Genomic DNA, 20,678 nt, shown 5'->3' on the forward strand with positions numbered 1-20,678 from the left:
ACGACGGATACACATATATAAATTTGTGTTCGTACGCCTTGCGATGTACACCGAATCCATGTTAATTGTATATTACCATAAATATTATGAATATATATTGCACATTGTGTTCATGATGTGCTATGTTAAAGATTATGCTTTATTACGAAATTTGTGAAAATTAAATTTTCATGCTGACGACGAGGCTTTCAGATAATAATAAAAAAAAAATGGTTTAAAACAGTATAATGTTCTAGTGGAGAGAACGCTCACAATCAAACTTTTAAATAAATTATTTGGCATTGAATGGTTATCACTTAATTTATGTCTGTGTTTAAGAATTGTAAGGGCACATTTAAAACAAACAAAAATGTAAAAATGTCGTGATTTCAGTATGACCTTCAAATTTCGCGTACAGTTCGTAGCAAATCCAGAGGCGTTGAGCAAATTACGATACACTAGCATTTCCAACGAATACAACAAGTACTAGGCTAGCTCATTTCACTAATTCGTTAGTGGATAATACCAAATTTCGTATATCACCAACTTTCCACGGTGTTACTAAACAACTTTTGCTACCAACATAAACAATGAACACAGGTTCATTGTGTTAAAAGTTTTGCAGATCAATATTTACATATTATTGTCTGTTGCATTTACCCATCCCTAGGCTCTCGGTTGTGTCCTCATTGTTTTCAATTACTTTAAATTAACTTCATATGAAATGGGCTAGCGAATTCATCTATTTCTATTTTCGGCATTAAAGTTGAGCAAAACTACTATGTTTACGTAGCAAGCCATCCGTTATATTTGATAATAAATTTGTTTTCGTGTATCATGACTAACGAAAAAACATAAATCCCGACAAAAAGAAGAAAAGGTCCGACGTATGGATTATGTTATATAACATTTGGGAGTAGAGAAAGATTGTATACAATAAAAAAAAAACCATCTTACAGGCTATAGCGTACATAATTTCCACATGAGCAATTATGTTTTAAAATAAGTTTCAGAGCCACAACTCTGTTCGTGCTGGAAAGCCAAAACCACTAACCAGTATGACACATTTAATTTTGCAAATATATATTCCCTCGAAATAGTATAACATTGAATACATAGCCCGAAGGCGCAAAACCATGGAAACGTAACGATAAACTTTTAATGTCGAAATTAACTTTCCGTTGTCAACCATAAATAATAAAAGTGTGAGTTTAAATGTTAGTCGATAACCGAGATAAAATGTAATGAAATAAGCATTTTCTTGAACTCCGTGCACTTACTACATCTGTAATGTATATCTGTAGTATAGCCGAGACTCTAACATTCTCGGTGGATTATTCTAATGTTTTATGTCATAAATGAGATATTATATTAAATCAATGAGGATAGACGCACGAATACAGATCGAAAATTAGTAAATTTGAGAACTTTTCTTTTTGTAATCCATTGTTCTATTTTCCAAACGTGGTGTGAATACAAGTTTAGATGCTGGTCATGCAACTTTTCAATTACTACTGTAGCATAAACAATTATTTACACATTCATGCCATGCACCACAGTAATGACAAATCCGTTGCACTTACCCTGTGTCACGAAGATAGTCTCATACGTTTCAACTGTACTATTCTTGGCAAATTGTGTTTGCTAATTATAAAAAAAACTGTTTGATGTAGAGTCTCTGCTTCGCTTTGTTACATATTACCTTACCACACTTCACAACCATTTATTCAACGAAAAAATAATTATTATTTCCTCCTTGCAGTTGCAGCATTTTTGTACGAATTTTTGTATAGAGTGTCTCACGTGGATATTTGATTGTTAATTTTACGAAAACTCTGAAATACGCTCGAAAATGTATTTAATTTACATAAACATAATTTCCAAAGCAATTTATATTCACTGTGTATTGAATGTGTGTGTGTGAAAATGTAGTTTGCTTTTGAAATTTTCAATGGTTGTTCTGGCACGATTTATCGAAAATTTGAATGAACATTCTTTTTAAATTATTTACTCTGGTAATTTCGCTAGACGTGGAACATCAGTTTGTTACAAACAAATTGAATAATTCAAATTTTATTTGCATTTTAGTATGTCCGTAAATTTGGTTTAATTTTATTACTGCAAATTTGTTGTGTTGTTTTCATAAAAATTATGCACGAATCCGATATCTGGTGTGCAGGACAGTGTAATTACACACAGAAATATGTAGTTTTCTTTAACCTTTTACAAACGGCAATCTCATCGCCATAATTATCATTTACTCCGTTTAATGTGAATTCTATCCAAAGCTCCGTCGTCTATTATTATCTTCGATGTCGAATTTTCCATTCAAATTTCATACGAATACTGTACGAAACAATGCCTACACAAAGCAACGTTGTTTAGACAAATCAATTACCGTCCAATAATTTATTTTGCCATTGTGTTAATCTTGTGGGACAACAACATGCAGCAAAGGCAAATCATTCTACAATAACCACATACAATTAATCTAACATCGAAAATGGGACATCATTGTGCTCCCTCATAACAGATCAAATCTACATGGTCAATAGTGGTATAGTATTAAATTTGAGTTTAAAGTCGACCGACGATGGACGATTTTCCATTTAGAATGAAAATGCTTGTTATGGAAAGCTTGGACGCCGAAACAAAATTTCTGAACGTTTGTTTTGTGTGTTAGGGTTCGTGTATAGTAGTGATAAACTGCTAAATATAGTGTTTATTGATAAAATGTTTTTATCACGTCCATCCGGATGTGTACATAGGAATGATGTTGGCTAAGATATCGCCTAAAACCACTTACAGTGTAGGTGTGACGCAAGTCATTTTATACACTTACAAAAGAAGTGATATCGCCGGGAAGGAGGTTAAAGCTTCAACTAGCAAAAAGAAAAGCAAAAATTTTACAGAGAAAATTCTAGAAAAAAAAATTAGCAACAAAATTTTGCGTCACAAAGTAGCAGATGATTCGGCTTTTTTCCGTTTTTCCTTTGTTTCAGGATTTATTTTTCCCTATTTTAACAATTTTCTTACCAGTACTTTCCTCAACATCTGCGGATGAAGAAGTCCTGCGTAATTTTTTTTTTCACATTTTTTAGTGGGACCGGACTTGCGTCACGGCCCTTCACTAACATAGTGCCATGATCACCGGTAAGAAACTTGTGGTTCGAATATTTAAATTCTTTGAAAAGCTGAGTACTATGTGCTTACAGGCACAAACATTTAACAGACATCCCTCTAACAATTTTTTGGTAGTAGGGTTTGACGAATTGTGAAACTGCACAGCAACACAAAGCTACTTCCAAATATCAATTATTTGGCAGAAATAAAGTTTACGTTAAAAGGACTCACATAGATTGAAGATACAAAATTCCGTTTCTATTTTGTCAATCGATGTGAACTCTATCTGTACAATAAAATTCAATGAAAGCAAGTTTCTATTAATCCAACCTTGGAGCAGCGATATATATATGTATAATATCATTGAGCCGGTGGAAACCATTACAACAACCCCTTTTTCGATATAATTTCACTCAAAATATATACGAAATAGTTACACAAAATAACAGCCATTTCCTTTATAATACATCTCTCATCCACCATACACCAGTTTAATATTTTCGGATATAACTCTTCATGATCCTCATATACATATATTCAATATTCATGCTTTAGGGTATGGATGGCAAAGTAGAAATGGCAGAATTGGAGAAAGACAATTAACCACAAAATTAGTTTTGATGGTTTCTACTCGTTTATTTCGTAATCCAATATTATCCATTTCTTGACATCCATTCTCGTTTTGTTGCTATTTTTGAACGTATGATATCACTATACATACAAGTACACCTCTACGTACAAGCATTCACATAGTACATAATTCAGAGGCCATTGTTCAATTTGGACAAGCTTTTAGAGATTGTCTTGGGCCATCTTTGAAATATTATATTACACAACAAGAACACAAAAATAACTTCGTCAAGATAACAATTTCGAATAGAGCACAAACACAGAATGAAATGTCAAGTTGTAATATAGTGGCACACAACAGCAACGAAAAATAGCATTGACTGTATAGGGATGACGGAATAAAAAAAAGAGTATTTTCTTATCGTTCGAAATAAATCTTTTTCCAACAAAATATATATGAAATTGTCAGATTTCCTATTGCAATCAATAGACATGTTGTGCCTGATACCGTTGAGGAACATTCTTTTTTTCATTCTTGTTATTGTTGCGAGTAGGAGAATGATGGTATTTATTGACATAAATAGGGGTTAAAACAATAAATAATAAATTTATTCACATTCCTTTGGCACTCACGTAAAGTGCATGCGACGTTTTTAAAAGCAGATAAATTTAGTGGACATAAAATTAGCAATAAAACATTTGCTTTATTTTATTGATATTGCTGTTAATCCGTTGCACTGTGGGGACTCAAAATGGTTCGAAGTAATGTAATACACATCGATTTATTGCGGAAACGGACATAAAAAGTTGGCTTGTGTAAATATTGCAAAGTGAACAAACTTCGATCTTGCGCTTTTTTCCTCGTTACCACAGTATAAGTTCATTCATTGCATCACAATTGTGTTAAAGTCAACCATTCGAACGATTGAAGGAATATCTCAGAGATGTAAAGTGATTTATATTTTACATCGGAAACTAAATCAATCACAAATTTCTGACGTTAAGCGAAAACGGATTCGAGTTATTTATCTTCTTTATTCAATTCTGTAAAATTCAAAGACGGAAGTCATTCCGCTAGGTAGAAATTTTCAATATAAAGGAAGAGGTGTACCAAAGTTGAAGAATAGTAGGTATCATCAGAATTAGATTACGGATCATTCAAGAACTGTCTGGATAAATCATTTTCAGCAATTACGTCCGGAGAGCTCATTTGTCTAAAATGTCACGTTCGATCTACCAAAATGACACAGTTTCAAAACGACGCCATTACGCACATACTTAAACCCATGTTACAAGTTTTTGAATACTTAAATCTCACCAAAATGTCTCGCATTTTTAGTAACTTTATTCAACTTTTGTGTATAAATAAAGCTATTAGAAATGAAAATGTTTACCGAAAGAAATGCGATAAAATTCTGTGTGTCCTTTGAGGCCGTTCATAACTTATGTTAGAAATGGTGCTAATGTTCCCAGGTTTCGCACAAAGTAAAACATTCTTTTTTATATTATATTCAGAAGTTTCACTGTGAGATAAACTTGTAAAATGACATTAATATTAGATGAGGTTGATATTACAAGCCGAACTTAAATGTAATGCATTGTGTGTAAACATAATACGGTCGTATCACTAAGAGCCTGAGCACGGATAAATTCAATTATTATTAGCCGAAATAGCTGCATGCACAGGGTTACTGGGAAACTATAATTACGTCTCATTTACATATGCATGTTGTCAAAACATTCATGTGTTTCAAGTTAAGATGATATAATTACGAATCACGTCACTGCATCATTGAATGTAGATGTTGACCGAGTTTAATGGTATCTCTCATTTAAATTGCTAATGGATGTGCACAGAACTGTATGCCAGTTACATTTGATTGTCGTGTTACATAATTTCAAGTTCTGTTTATTTCTTCGAGGAAGAAACCTAAATGAAGCTATTTACAGTGCAGGACAAGCCCTGCTAAAACCATATATAATATACCGAGTAGGGAGAATATAGTTTTGTATTCTAAAGATTCTACGCAGCAGATAACAAAAGTTTTCTTTTTGTTTCATAAAAAAAGAGAAAATTGGCTAAAAAAAGAATACAAAACTCACATATCCTATAGTCATTCCGACAATAAAACTCTTGTACTGTGACGGTGTAAACACATCCACAAAACCAATATTTTTTATTGTCGGAAGATTTTGGGAGTTTGCTTCTTTTATTTTTTTGTCATAACACATATAACATAAGGCACTCGCAGTAGAGTTACGTTTATACGACATGTAGGGGTGATATATTTTTTTTCCCAGCCTATGATTTATTTGCCTGTGTAACAACATTGTCTTTCGTTGAGCCGTATACGTTCGGAGAGTAACGGGAACGTTTGAGCCGATTGTTTTTCTTAAATCTGCTGAATTTTACTGGCAAACTTATTCACGCTTTTATTGAAATTAACCCTTTCTTAGTGATCTGCTTTTTCAATTTTTAAATTCTATTAGGTTGCACGTGTACTCAGTTATGTTTTTATAAAGTTCCCTGAGGAATTAGTCCTCCCTACCGGTCTTACCCTAACCCACAGTCAGAAGGTTGATACAGTGAGCCATACTCACAGTGTCGTTCTTTTTTTTGTAAAGTATTTCCACGAACTTAGTTGTTTTTTTTTACAATTTTGTTTTAATAAAGCCTTTTCTTTCGTACATTTGGAATCCTATTTGAATTTAGTGTTGTGTATAACATTGCAATAGAACATCCATATATACACTGAAATTTGACTGTAGACTGAATTAGTTTTATATAAATTCATCCCCAGTATAATCAAGGTTTCATGGCTGTTCTGAAACATTTAATGGATTTGTTCGGGGACGAAGAGGAAAAAGTAATAGAAAAATGTAAAAAAGGATTTCCATCCTTAGGGTAAATGATACTTTCACATTTTGTTTTTTTGTTCGCTTTGTCTTGGGTGGTGTTAATGGTGATTTTTCGTTTAAACGAGTTAGTGTGTAACTGAAATTATTTTCTGATCAAATTAGTCTCGCAAAGATTAAAGTTGTTTTCGGTGGATTCAATTATCACTGCAATCGTTTTGACTTAGCCGGTAAGAACTTGAAATGTAGAGGATGAAACCATGCGGTTGGTCTTTTTAACAGACAAGAGTAAGAAACGATGCAGTAACCGTAATTGAAGAGTATATAAATCTAACAATTTTGTCAAATTATTGTTTATCGCTGACTAAATTCCAATTTGAAATATATGTCCCTATGTTAATGGAAACGACCGACGTTATAAAAATTTCTAAATCACATTTAATTTGCACTTGAATTGATAATAAATGCTTTCTTAAAATTTATCGTTTAAATGGTGGGTGTAACAAAATCAATTACCGATTTAGAAAATCAAACAATTTTCGATATCCTTCAACATTGCCATTAATCCATTTGCATAGAAATCCACTAACCTACATAATCTTTTCATAAAAACCCCAACAGACAACCATTATGTGAAGTAAAAGCTTTACGGATAATTAAGAGCATATATACTGTTGGTACGTTGCCAAACAATGTCTTGTCTACAAATTTGTATACAATTATGTAACACAGAGTATGTTCGTCAGCGTGGTAACGAACAAAGCAGTAACCTATCGGAAAAAGAGTGAAGAGCTCTCTGTCGACACTCCATAATTTGAACAGTTTTGAAATTCATATTCGATGGTGGCAGCAAAAAAATTTGCCCGCTGAATGCCTAACTCCGAAAAAAAAGCTAATATAAAAATCGATTTCGATAAAGAACCATCGCACTATTGCGCCACCGTTCTTTCCAAATATTTACACCAAGAATACATATTCGACTTACCCTCATTTACAATTTGTTTTAAATACACACCATTTTGTGTATATATGTAATGTCGAGTCGACACCATATAAAAAATGATTTTTCTACATTTTTTTCCCTACTATCAAGAAAGGTTTCTCGTTTTACTCACATTTTATCCACAATATTTGTACATAGTCTGTTGGATTTACTTACACCATTGGCTATATATATACGAAAATTTTATGTATCCTCGCAAACCCATGTGCAAATATAGAAAATCAATTTTTCCATTTTATACATATTTATGCAACAGTTAACTCTTCTTCGGTGTGTACATTTTCCGTACATTTATTGTTATGGGGCGATCTGGACGATACACGGTTTGGTGATCCAAAACGAAATAGAAAAAAAATGGGCAATGTTTGCGAAACACAATAAAGTAATTTTCCCGATTATACATTTGTTTGCTACGGTAAACGAAATCATTTCGGTTTTCTATACTTGAAAATATAAGAAAATTCTTCATCAAATCCAACGATTGAATTTTTTTTTATTATGCTAATTGTTTGTTCGATATTTATTCAAGAAATGTACTTGACATGAACGACTAATTGAGAAAAGTATATTGTTTCTTTATCAAAATAAGCTGTTATAAATAAAACACGACGTTTTCCCACCACCATGTAGCTCATCTATTCTAAGCTTTTTATGATACCACTTTATGGGTTAAGGTATTTATTATTTAAGATATGTTTACAAGTCACACCATCATCTGTTATCAGAAACAACATTGAAAATAATCGATGTCCACCCGCTTGTGTGTCCTTTTATATAACAAATATGTTAAAACTGATTAAAGTAAAAAAAATTGTAGCAAATACTCGAAACGAATTAACAGATGTGAAGGTTATATTACGCATGCCGTTAACAAAAGGTTAAATAATTTTAAAACCAGCTGACTGGTTTGTAGTTATTTTTCGTTGTTATCCTTTCAATACTTTCAGTAGGATCAATTTATAATTAAAAGGGAAAACACCGAAATAATGTTGTCGACAAATTAAGTTTTGAGGCTTATAAAGCTCTCACGCCAGCAGAACGCTATGTCGCTCTGTGCACGGTTGCGATGGCAATGGTGAAATTTTCTATCGTGTAAAACGATATTAAAAATGGGCGTCTGGACGTCTACGATGTTTGAATAATTTAAGCAATTTTTGCATTGATTCCCGTTTTACGTTGTGGTTGTAGTGGATAGTGGATATACAAAATGATTTAGAATATTTTTTTTCTTTGGATGGTCTTATTTCCTTGGAATTTTTATTATTTATGTCTTTTCAATTATATATCCTAAACGGAAATCAGGTACACTATAACAGTCTGAATGGGACTTATTCTCATTTTGTTTTTTCATTGACCTGTTTTGTATCTTGAACTCGATCTTAATTGTTCTAAAAGGTAACTTATGTAACACGAATTAGAACTTTTGCAAATACAGACATTTTCTTCTTGAAAAGTTGGATTCAACCAGATAAAGGATATATAACGATGTTGTGTATATTTGCAGAAAGTTGAAGTGTTGTGCATCTGTTGATTAGTAGCTATTCATGTGAGTACATGTATTTTCACCTGTGTAAAACTTGTAAGTCACCAGTTGACTTTCATAGTTTTCTAGTTTTATGTTGAGTTATAATTTCCAATCACAGTCGTAATCCATGTGATCAATAAGTTCGTCCATTGTCAATAAGCACCACACATTCATCCACTAAAATAAACAGATTTTGCTCACATTTTCATTCAATTTTTCTATATATCAAAAACACATTTCAATTGTCCATTTTATTGGCGCCTGATTCGTATCAACTATCAACATAGGCCCGAAAAGAAAAAATCATTGACAATTCATCACCCTTATGTTATTACACCCTAACAATAGCTGTTATATTATTGACGATAGTTTTCATAATGATCAAAACTATTAACAATTCATAACGTGTCATGTCTGCAAACAACATCGAAAAGTTAAATTGGAATGTAGAATCGAATTTATTATTTATGACGAATAAATATTGCCATAAAGATATAGCGATGATTCAACAGAGTCATTGATTTATTATGATAATAGAAAATGCATACTTTAAGTCATTTTATCGTATCGCTCGTTCGTCATATAAACTTTCCCATAAACAATTCAAAGTTATCGATTTTGCAAATACTTTCATGATGAAATTTTGAATAAATTCTCATATTTTGACTTACTGGTATTAAAGAGAACGTTCTTTATTCGCAACACGAGTGGAACAGAAATTACGATGACACTTTTCCACAAAGCGAATTGATTTTTCATTTTCCCTTATTCTAAACGTATTTCTCATTCACATTCACCTGGTGTACATGAATTTTTTTTTCTTCTTCTTGGTGTTTGAAAAATGAACGCTGTCACGAATTCGATTTATTAACTATATAAGCCGCAGAATACAGAAAAAAAATTTATAGAACGAAAATGTAGATCGATTTTTTTTGCGTAGCTCGTGCATATCTAAACCTATATGTATACAGCAAATGTCAAGTAGTTATGTAGAAAACGAAATTTCCGACGTGGAAATTTGGGAAGAAAAACTAATGAATCATTTTCACCTTTTTTTTTTGTATGAGTGTCTGACAAATAATGGAAATGATAAGGGAAAAATTGGCTATGATTAGCTGAACTTTTAATATGCGTGTAGTTTGTATTATGTGTTTGGATGATTTGTATTGTTGTCAAAATCAAGATTACGATAACAAAGTTGTAAGTGAGAATAAAAAAATAATAAATTTTTAACCAAATATCTGTAATTTTATTGAGTGAACTATTAATGTGTGGTTTCTGTACACTCTGTACGTATTCCTAACGTTAATTACACCTAATTAAGGTCATTCGGATGACTACTTCAATGTGCTAATTTTATCTGTGTTAAGAATAAGGAATGATTATAATGGAACACAGAAAGAGCCCGATATCTTTTCGAATTTTCGGTATATTTTTTCACGATGTCATTATACTCATATCCACAAAAAGTTCTCTCTTTTTCTATATATTGCAATATGGAACTTGTAAGCTATACATATGTAGTCTAACATTAAAAAGTGATTTTAGTTCCGCCGATGTTACTGCATTCGATAACGAAATAATTTCTGCAACAATTTTGATGTTGTCCTCGTTTGAATGTTTCCTCCTTTTTAAGTAAATTATGTTCATTTCGCGTCCTATATATTGTTCAACGGATACAGATATGTGTATTATTGAAGAAAAGACAACAAAAAGGCAAGATTGTTCAACTTAATACGCAAACTAACATTGTACTTCATTCATTTTCATCTGTTCAACTGTTCAGAAAGTTTAATATCTACATTGCATTGTTAGGAGACATTTACTGAAGTCCTTATTCGTATTTCAACATCGTCAGATCGTCACAGAAATGAATAAAGCCTTATTACATAACCAATTTTAAACTTTAATTTTTTTTATATCTGAATTGAATTTTATTCTTTTCAAATTTTCCACTGTTAAAGTATAACTTTATGAATTTTATGGTTCTATTATGCAATTTTGTATTTTTTTTTTCGTTTTGGTATTTTCATGAATTTATTCATGAACTAAAATGTAGACAATTTGTGCGGACGTAATACTTTTTTTATGAAACCCATTATTTTATAATGCAACCGATCCGTTTTTCATGTATTCAAAGCAATGATGTTAGTCATTTGTAGTAGACAGAAGGAAGTGACGAGTTCGAGCTAGTGTGTTGTTACACAATATTTATAGCAAATGAAGTAAAAGATTTCATATCAAACACTATACATACTTCAATTACATGAAATGATATTTAGCTATATTATATGCAGGACTTTATATTGTAATGCACTTACCGTTTCTGGCAGCTTAAGCTATTTTAACTAATTAAAATGTAGACAAATGTTGAATAAAACAAACACAAACGAAATATGCTCAGAAATTTACAACCAGAATTAATTAATGAAAAAAAGTGGTGAAAACAGACTGCTCTAATTAGTGAATCCCTTTTCGCTGGTTGTGTCTTTGATATCTATGACCTGTGATTCATGGGGTAGCAGAATAAATGAAAATTACGTAACACCAACCGAACTGTCGGTATTTTTTTAAATTTAGCAATAAGACATTTAAGCCAGTAAGCTTGAAAATTCATTTCTAATTTGTTTCAATATTTTATTTTTGCAGGCCCAGAGCGACGAAGATGATGTTGGGCCGGACGATGTTGCCGTTAATGTGGAAGGTCGGGATGGATTCATGGACGAATTCTTTGACGTGGTGGAAGACATACGGGAGATGATAGATAATATACAAGCAAATGTGGAAGAGGTGAAGAAAAAACACAGTGCAATTTTGTCAGCACCGCAGTCAGATGAAAGTAAGTAAAATAAATTTATTCGCATTTTTCTTTTCACAATCTTTTTTTTTTTTAATATAAAATATATATATATCGTTTACACATAGAAGACATGACAAAGCTTTTTCCGAAAATATATATAAAAAACAACATTCTCATGAAATTATATTTTCACTGGTTTGAGAGCAACTTGTTGAAAATATAAAAAAAGGAATTTTATCTTGGAGATTGTTGTACGATACTTTGGCATTTAACTCCACCTCCATAACATGACAATTTGATTAAAATGTTTTTCATCAAGCGTACCACTCATATCAAACATAAAACCGTTAACGCGTAGGAAGAGTCGATTATATTTTATTCGAGATAGCGAAAAGTCCTTTTTGATTAGTATAGCAGAAAAAGTGAAAAAAAAAGAAATTTCTCGGTTGTGTATATAAAGCATCTTTTTAATACAAATTCATTGCTCACAAAATGTTGTGCTTTTAATAATATTTTTATGGCTCGTGGTACTTAAGTTGATTTTGATGTTTATAAGCCTAAATAATGTGGGAAGACATTCAGTCATCTGTTTTCGATAGCAACGATGATAATGAGTTAGGACCGCCAGTTAATGTGGTACTGTGTACAAAAAGGTATGCGAATGAAGTAAAAGATTTTAGGGATTTTTATCGGAGGACGTCTTCCGTTATTAAAAGTTTAGAAATATTCGCACCTAGACGGATAACTATGTCTTGTCCCATGTAATGGTACTTTTTGGTCACATTTAAAAGCACACTGTTCTAATGAAATTTTCGAAAGATCAGAGTTGAGCCAATAAACATTTCGAAAAAAAAAGTTCCGCAATCCATCCAAAAGTAATGGAAACGAAAAAAAGGTAGTTTTGGAGACGACGGTTCCGACAATAAAGATATTTTTTCTTCATATCCAATGATTTTCATGCTGAATAGAAAGCCATCATTTTCATTTCTGCTTACAGAATGCAGATTTATCTAACCTTGTTAAATTCTAACAAGTTGCAGCGCGTTAGCGCATTTAACGAAAGTAAAATAGAAACTTGAAAACTTTTTAACAACTTCAACAAGTTCATACTTATAGTTTGTTAGACTAGGTTTGACATTTAATTATCACATCGCGCTCATTACCGTATGACCTTTAATCTAGTACTTCAAAACCAATACATTTCACTTGGATAACATTTATGAAAAGAATCAGAGAATCAGAAATTAATTTCAGATACAATTTACTGGCAGTTAATCTAGAGTAACCTCACAAAGAAAGTGATTATAGGCAGGTTACAAGATCTCTATATACATTTCCTCAGAAATCTACATAATATTAGGTAAATGGAAAATGACGACTGTTGGTTTGAGCATAAATTTGTGGTATACCGTATAGAAACCAGATTTCATTTAAAATTGAATTACAGCAGACAAGTCTCTAATTAAATATTTTCAGTATAAAGTAGTTGAAAATGTCTGGAAAATGTAATGCTGATCTAAATTGAGTTTTTTTTCCGTTAGTAGCACGGTTAATGGAAAAGTTTTGTTTTAAATGGGGTAGTTGTTGTGGTGCCAAAGTGCATATATATACCTAACATATAATAGTATTTACATTCGGTTTAAATTTTCGAGTTTTAATTATTTTGTAATTGAAACTAGGCGCTGAGGTGTAATTTATTTACGCGATTGAAATGTAAACAATTGTCGTGTTTGTAAGCCAAAACTTTGTGATATAACGTCTGAAAAGTAAAAAATAGGTAAAGTTGAAGCATCCCCTACAGAATGAATTATCTGCCAATAATAAACATTTTGGGAAATGGTATGTACAACTATGTGACGAAAAGAGTTTCACATTAATCCAGTGGTCCTAAGTTTTCTAACAACAAATGTTCTGATTCAATCAAAATATTAATTTGAACCTCTTTTCACATTAATTGTTAAACAATTTCCCTTTGATTTTCACGTAAAACCCATATACCCGCGAAAACTCAATCTAATCCCTTTGCAACAATTAATCAATTTTTATTACGTCATGGTCATGAGGTAGGCTTATTTTTAAATGGAGTGTAATCCCAAAAAATAATAAAATTTGCTAATTGAAAAGTATTATCACTTTTCATTACCCTATTTCGGTATAAATGACTTTTATAAAGTAATTTACGCTGTTTTTTCTCTCTCTAGAAAATTCTGCAAATAATGTACTGGTTTAATGACGATTCACGGTATTTTATTTTCAAAAAATCTTTATTGCTTGCGGTACTCACCGCATATCAATTTCTCTAATTAAACAAACCTTTAGAGGGGAAAACGTCAATGTCGTTTAAATGATACAATTTTATAGCTACATTGTCTAACCTTTCATCTCATTTTGGGTATGTTTGTCCGGACCGGTAAATAACCAAAATATATTTAATTAAGGGAACATAGTTAAGACAGAATCCAATTAGGAGTCAAGCGAAAAATCATTATGAAATCGTCCCAGTAACAAAACTTTCAAACTAAAAATATCTCCGTCTTAATTGCTCATGATAACAAATATAACATTGACACATTCGATGCCATTATTATATTCCACAAATATTTTATTTTTCTTTATTTGATTTAAAGAGTGGAAATGACTTCCACCAGTTTGTCAATTGGCAAACTACAGGAGTCGTTTGTTAACAAGTAAAATTAATAGAGAAAGATGTGATGCCTTGAATACAATGAAATGCCGTTAAGGGCAACCCGCGACCCAAATATCGAATAATAACGAATAGCGATGTACTTAAGTATTCATCTGAATGAATGGCAGTAAATAAATTTATTTTCGTTTTATATTGTGACATTGAGAGGTTGAAGTGAGGAAAAAAAATTTAGTGTGCAAATGAAATTAATAAAACGTCGCGCCGCTCTTCTTTATTTAATTATGAAATATGCTTCAATGCTATTACCCATTTCTTTTTTAAAATTTCCCTGATGAATAGAACGAATTTTCAGTTCCATAAAAGTCAAATAGTTTTTATCGTCTTTTCATATCGTTTCACACAATGTAATGGAACCAAAAAATGTAAAAAAAAATTGTCCGGAAGCGCAAACTGTGCTCAACTATCGTTGGAAAATATTTATTATGCAGAACGTAGCAGCGATGGAAAATAATTAAATGGGAAATCTTACAATTTCTACAGAATCTGGAGTACAGAGAAAAATAATAACGAAATTTTTCGCTGTTAATCTTGAATTTTAATTACACTGAAGTTTCAGATTTTCTGCTGTTATTAAAATTTCTTTTCCCAAACGATTTTCGTTCACGAGTAGAGTTCAATTACTGAAAGACATGTAAGCACTTTTGATTAAAATATTAGTATCCCACACACGTCAGTCAAGGGATGATAATAAAGGAATCATAAAAAAAAAAATTAGTCGTCCGATATCGACAGCGATGATAAAAATAATGGCCTCTGACTAAAATGTGACATTATATAGCGAAATACATGGTGAAACGTATAGATGAGTGGGAAACTTCTTTACTACCCGAAAACCAAGGTTCGACCCGAACTACAGAATTTTGTTGTCCATCATGACATTTAATGAAAAAAGCCCAAACCTGAATTTTTTGCCCACGAACATTCATTTTAAAACACGCATTCCCTGCATATATTAAAAACGTCAATGCCTACGTCGAGCATACGGTATGGGCTCTGGGAAGACCACGTTTTCGGGCGGCCGACTCATGTCTAGTTATACGAATGAAATGACTTATTTTATATGAATCACTAGGTAAACACATTTAACAAAGGAAAAAACGCTTGCTGTTTGAAACGGTTTCTCTAACATTACTTCATCGCAATAATCTTATTTCAGAAACAAAACAAGAACTGGAAGATCTGATGGCTGACATCAAAAAAATTGCCAACAAAGTCCGTACCAAATTAAAAGCTATTGAACAAAACATCGAACAAGAGGAACAAGCCAATAAATCAAGTGCTGACTTAAGGATACGTAAAACGCAACATTCAACATTATCCCGAAAGTTTGTAGAAGTGATGACAGAATATAATCGAACTCAGACCGATTATCGAGAGCGTTGCAAAGGCAGAATACAACGACAACTGGAAATTAGTAAGTTTGATCGAACAATTTGCCAATTTCGTTGTGCAATGCTTAAATGCAATCTTGTTTTATTTTAAATAGCGGGTAGAACAACAACCAATGAAGAATTGGAGGAGATGTTGGAGCAAGGAAATTCAGCTGTATTTACACAAGGAGTAAGTAGTGGCGTGAATTTTATTTAAATTTTAAGTCCAATCCGATGGCACTTAATAAGTAGAAAGGATTCGCTGAAATACATTTGGTGAAAGCTCCAAAAAAAATCGTATGCAAAGCCAAGGATAGAATAAATTGATAGAATTTTCGCAGAGGAAATTTCTTTTATTTATTTATAGAACCTGCGTTTTCAATTTAATAGCACGTTTCAGATGTCGTACATGTGCGACATTCAATTTTTTCTTTATTGATTTACTCTTTATTTCAATAATTTGAAACAGAAATTCAAAATAGACACACATTTCTCTCGGATATCGTAACTCAATAAACAATTTTCAACAGATAATAATGGAAACACAACAAGCAAAACAAACACTTGCCGATATTGAAGCACGACATGCTGATATTATAAAGTTGGAAAATTCAATAAGAGAACTCCACGATATGTTCATGGATATGGCAATGTTGGTAGAGAGTCAGGTAAAGTTTTTCCGTTCTATCCTTCTTTTTTGTTGTTTGTTAAAACCGAACAGGTTCATACTTTTACTTGGTACGTACATTTTTTTATGTTCATGGCACTGCAAGTGGAATCATTATACTGGATGATTCGATTCGGCGGAAAAACTTTTTCGATTTCTAGTTTGCTTTTTAGCCATCGAAAAGAAGGGGTTTGTATCAGCTCAGTTCCGGAAAGCGATTGCAAAATGTGAAAAGTTTTCTTCCTAATTTTCTTACAAATTAACGCCAAGTTATGTAGACGAACTGTCGATAAAAGTCGAATTCAGTTTTTGCCCCAGGAAAACTAGTTATCGAAACTTTAAATACCAATTTTGTGGTATATTGTGCACTAATTGGGTTTGCGGTTCACAAAATTACTCGCATATTCACGTATGTTCTTATTAATTACGATTAACGATTTTACAGACCTGGTTACCTCACATAAGGGGATTGTATAATGCTCTGGTTAGTAAGAAGACGTAAGAACATATAACCAGTAGATCGATCCCTATGCGGCATTACATCATTAATCTATATCTATCAGCTTAACGGAAAGTCCTGGTAGAATTTATCAAATATCCGATTTAAAAGAAATCAATTTTTTGTTCGTTCTGCCTACAAATTTATACAAAGGAATACGCCGGTCGTTTGATTCCAAGCTAAAAGAATGTGTGGCATTTTTTATGCTGAAGATTTATCATTCCATTTAAAACGGGTCAGTTTTTTACTTCACCGAAAGAATTATAACTACAAGAATTGAACGCGATGCCAACCGATTTCGTTTTATTACGCAAGGGAATTAGCATTACGACACGAATGTATGCCTATATGTATTGTCGATATCGCAGGTTGTATTACAATCGCTGATGGTTATATAATTCTTCGACTGTAACAGTAACGAACAATTTGAAACTGAGCTGACACAAATGTCCCGTGAAATTGAAATATTTTTTGTTTCTTTGTTTGATATAGAAATTAAAAACCAAAAAATCAAAATTTTCTAATGAAATTCATAATAAATGTATACAGGGCGAAATGATTGATCGCATAGAGTACCATGTTGAACATGCCATGGACTATGTCCAAACGGCTACACAAGATACCAAAAAAGCACTAAAATATCAAAGCAAAGCTCGCCGGGTAAGTTATTTCACAAACAATTTATTAATCAATTTTTTTTCTGTTTGTTTTGTTCCCTGTCCATTCCGTTTTCCACAATATCCCACAAATTTCCGAACATTTTTTGTTATTATAATTTTCATACATCAATTTCGTTCGTTTTATTTTGAAAATAACGTTTACCTTCCTCTATGTTTTGTTTAAATAACCTTTGAATTTTCATGGGTATTTTCTTCCTATTTTAACAAAAACCTTTTCCCTTATTTTTCCGTTTTTCTTTGATAATAATTTAACTAAAAATAATTAAAATTAAAATGTTTTTCCTTTTCCTATGGTGTAAACTGTTGTTGCTCGTTGCATGTTGCTTTACGTAATGTTTCATTAAAAACGCTTTTGGATAATAAAAATGTTGCTCGCTTTTATATATAATAAAAATTGCATGTGTGTGTGATCTATTACTTGTAAACGTTTACTGTCTACGAAATAATTTAAAATAAATTCTTTTTCGCTGCAAATATAATAATATTACGAAAACACGTATACTCAATAAAAATTCACATTTTTCTCAACTTTTGATCTACGGAATCAAAATGACTACAATGATGCATAAAATTTCACTCTGTATGAATATTAACATGACACGAAAAAATCGTTAACTGGGTCTTATTTCAACTATACTGAATACACAAAAAAATAATGTTACGACAACGATATACTACTTCCTTATACCTGTTACTAATCTGCAAATAAAATGATCTAAATCTCTATAAAAACACGTCTTCCTAATGTAAATAATATTGACTACACTGATAAATCCTATTCCACCCACTCTCCATTAAAACATCTTTTTCTAATGCCGTACTAAAAATAAAATCAAAATTCTTTTATCCTTTAACAACTACTACTACTACTGCAATATATATAATAAAAAAATATTATAAAATCCCACAATCCAAAATGGCATTCTCTACAATGTTCTTATACTGTTTTTTATTTCTTTTCTGTGGGTGGTTGACGTACACACTAAACAACCCTCCACGGCGCAAAATGACAACGCGCATGCCATAAAACATTTCCCCAACGTTCATCAACCGAACACTCGTTTAACATCGCTACCATTCAAACAACCATCTAACTTAAACCTTCTATCAAACACTACCATTTCATCTATCCGTCCACCACCTCGTTCCAAAAATTCCTCCAAGGTAACGGCGACAACCACTTCCCTGTTGTCTATGCCATCATCGTCATCATCTCAATCATCACCAACACCAATCAACCCAAATACACACACACAATCCTCCGGCATCACATTGAATGCTGCGAAAATTTCGATGAAATCGTCGTCATCAATGGTATCGTCGTCGCCCGCGTCATCATTAAATGACGATGGAATCTTACAACAACATCGGTTCTGTACGAATAATAGGGCGAAATGGTCGACAATATTGAGCACCACGTGGAAGAGAGTGGAAGATACACTGAAACAGCACGTGCCGAGCTTGTCAAAGCCCAGGAGTACCAATCGAAAGCACGAAAGGTACACATAATAAGAAAAAAAAAGTCAAACAAAAATTTTAGTGATTTCTTCATCGATATTTTGTACATCATCCCGTCAATCTGTATGTATATGCCTACAATTTCAGTCGAGTGTTTCGACTGTTGAACTTCATTAATTCGTTTCTCATATCCTGTCTGTTTTTTTTTTTTTGGGTTCAACTGAGGGTGTCTTCAACCGATATTTTTTGTCTATTTAGAGTTACTAAAACCTGATAGCCGAATAGTCTAATGATATTGCTGCTTTGAATTAGATTTTAATTTCCTTTGACCTGTATACATGAATCAAGTTTAGTTTAGTCTGAATACCCGAACAGTATGTATCATTGAATGGCTATGTTCGAATGGATATAAAAGCTGTAGATAATAAGCTTTCACTTTCATAATCGATAGTAGGTGCCCTGTAAAATAGTCTAATGAGACATTTAGTTAGAAATTTCCATAGTTTAATTCACAATTTAGTTGACTCTGGATCATAAATTGGCCGTCCAAAAGGCATCTTTTTTTGTAAAGCTTTTGAGAAAACCTAACGGCTGATATTATTAGCGTAATCGCTAACGGCCTTCCACAGTTTCTATAGAAGTTTTACAAAATAATCGAATTATTTTCCATTGCATATTGTTCTGGAGTATATATTATACCCAACCCACACTGCCACATGTTTATGTCGATAACATTGAACAAATGTTGCGGTTTCAAGCAATTAATTAGTTTAATTAATTCACCTATCACCAGCGAAGACCTAAATGAATGAGTTTCACTATTTGTGCGAATTTGATTGATTTCCGTTTCACTATTGAGAATGCCATTATTTAGTGGCCAATAAAATCGCTAGGATTTAATTTAATTCGTTGTCTGTGACATTTAATGAATAAAGTGTTTTTACCGTCAATTTCCGTTGTGTGTTTTCTCCTATCACATAAAAGTGTGTTCATACATAAATTCATTTTGTTTATTTGCCTCCCTCATCGGTTATTCCGTCGATTTGGGCATTTATTTCTATTGTTTCAGATTCAATATCTAGTCACAATCATTAAAATATTCCAAGAAATGAGCTTTTATAAAGTGTTAGCTAGATAAAGGTATCCGAAACGTTCCATTTTCACTTTTCTCATTAGCTCTTAACATTAGGATTATTGACGTAATATTATACAGCCTTAGCGAGCTACCACCTTCCTTAGTAAATGCATAATTACATTTTCTATGTGCTCTCTTTTACGAGTAGGACGGAGTGAGTCCATGCGATTAATTCAAGGGGCAAAATTCTCACGTGAACCTCTAAACAAAACAAAGTTGAATGGAAAACAGTTCATTCGTGAAAGACCTTGTATCGCCAAAAAGCTTCCTTTAATTCGAGCTTTCTTTGTTTTTTTTTCATTAAAA

At 32.3% G+C, this 20,678-nt stretch overlaps 1 protein-coding gene across 8 annotated transcripts in view; it reads left to right on the forward strand.

The window, feature by feature from the left end:
• The window catches only part of LOC119081802 (syntaxin-1A), a 47,484-nt gene that overhangs the window by 13,748 nt on the left and 13,058 nt on the right, over nucleotides 1–20,678 (forward strand). For 7 of the 8 annotated variants that reach the window (XR_005088528.1, XM_037191024.1, XM_037191021.1 and 4 more), the window contains exons 2-6: nucleotides 11,706–11,895; nucleotides 15,720–15,977; nucleotides 16,050–16,123; nucleotides 16,464–16,601; nucleotides 17,649–17,759. Coding sequence is in view for 7 of the 8 variants with exons in the window: in XM_037191024.1 (XP_037046919.1) it covers nucleotides 11,706–11,895; nucleotides 15,720–15,977; nucleotides 16,050–16,123; nucleotides 16,464–16,601; nucleotides 17,649–17,759 (771 nt within the window). In the remaining variant the exon portion in view is untranslated. Of the gene's footprint in view, nucleotides 1–11,705; nucleotides 11,896–15,719; nucleotides 15,978–16,049; nucleotides 16,124–16,463; nucleotides 16,602–17,648; nucleotides 17,760–19,167; nucleotides 19,279–20,678 lie in introns of all 8 variants that reach the window. The other variant, XM_037191026.1, reaches the window with a different exon arrangement.

This window comes from Bradysia coprophila, unplaced genomic scaffold, assembly GCF_014529535.1.
Source record: "Bradysia coprophila strain Holo2 unplaced genomic scaffold, BU_Bcop_v1 contig_358, whole genome shotgun sequence".
Taxonomy (NCBI): Eukaryota; Metazoa; Arthropoda; class Insecta; order Diptera; family Sciaridae; genus Bradysia; species Bradysia coprophila.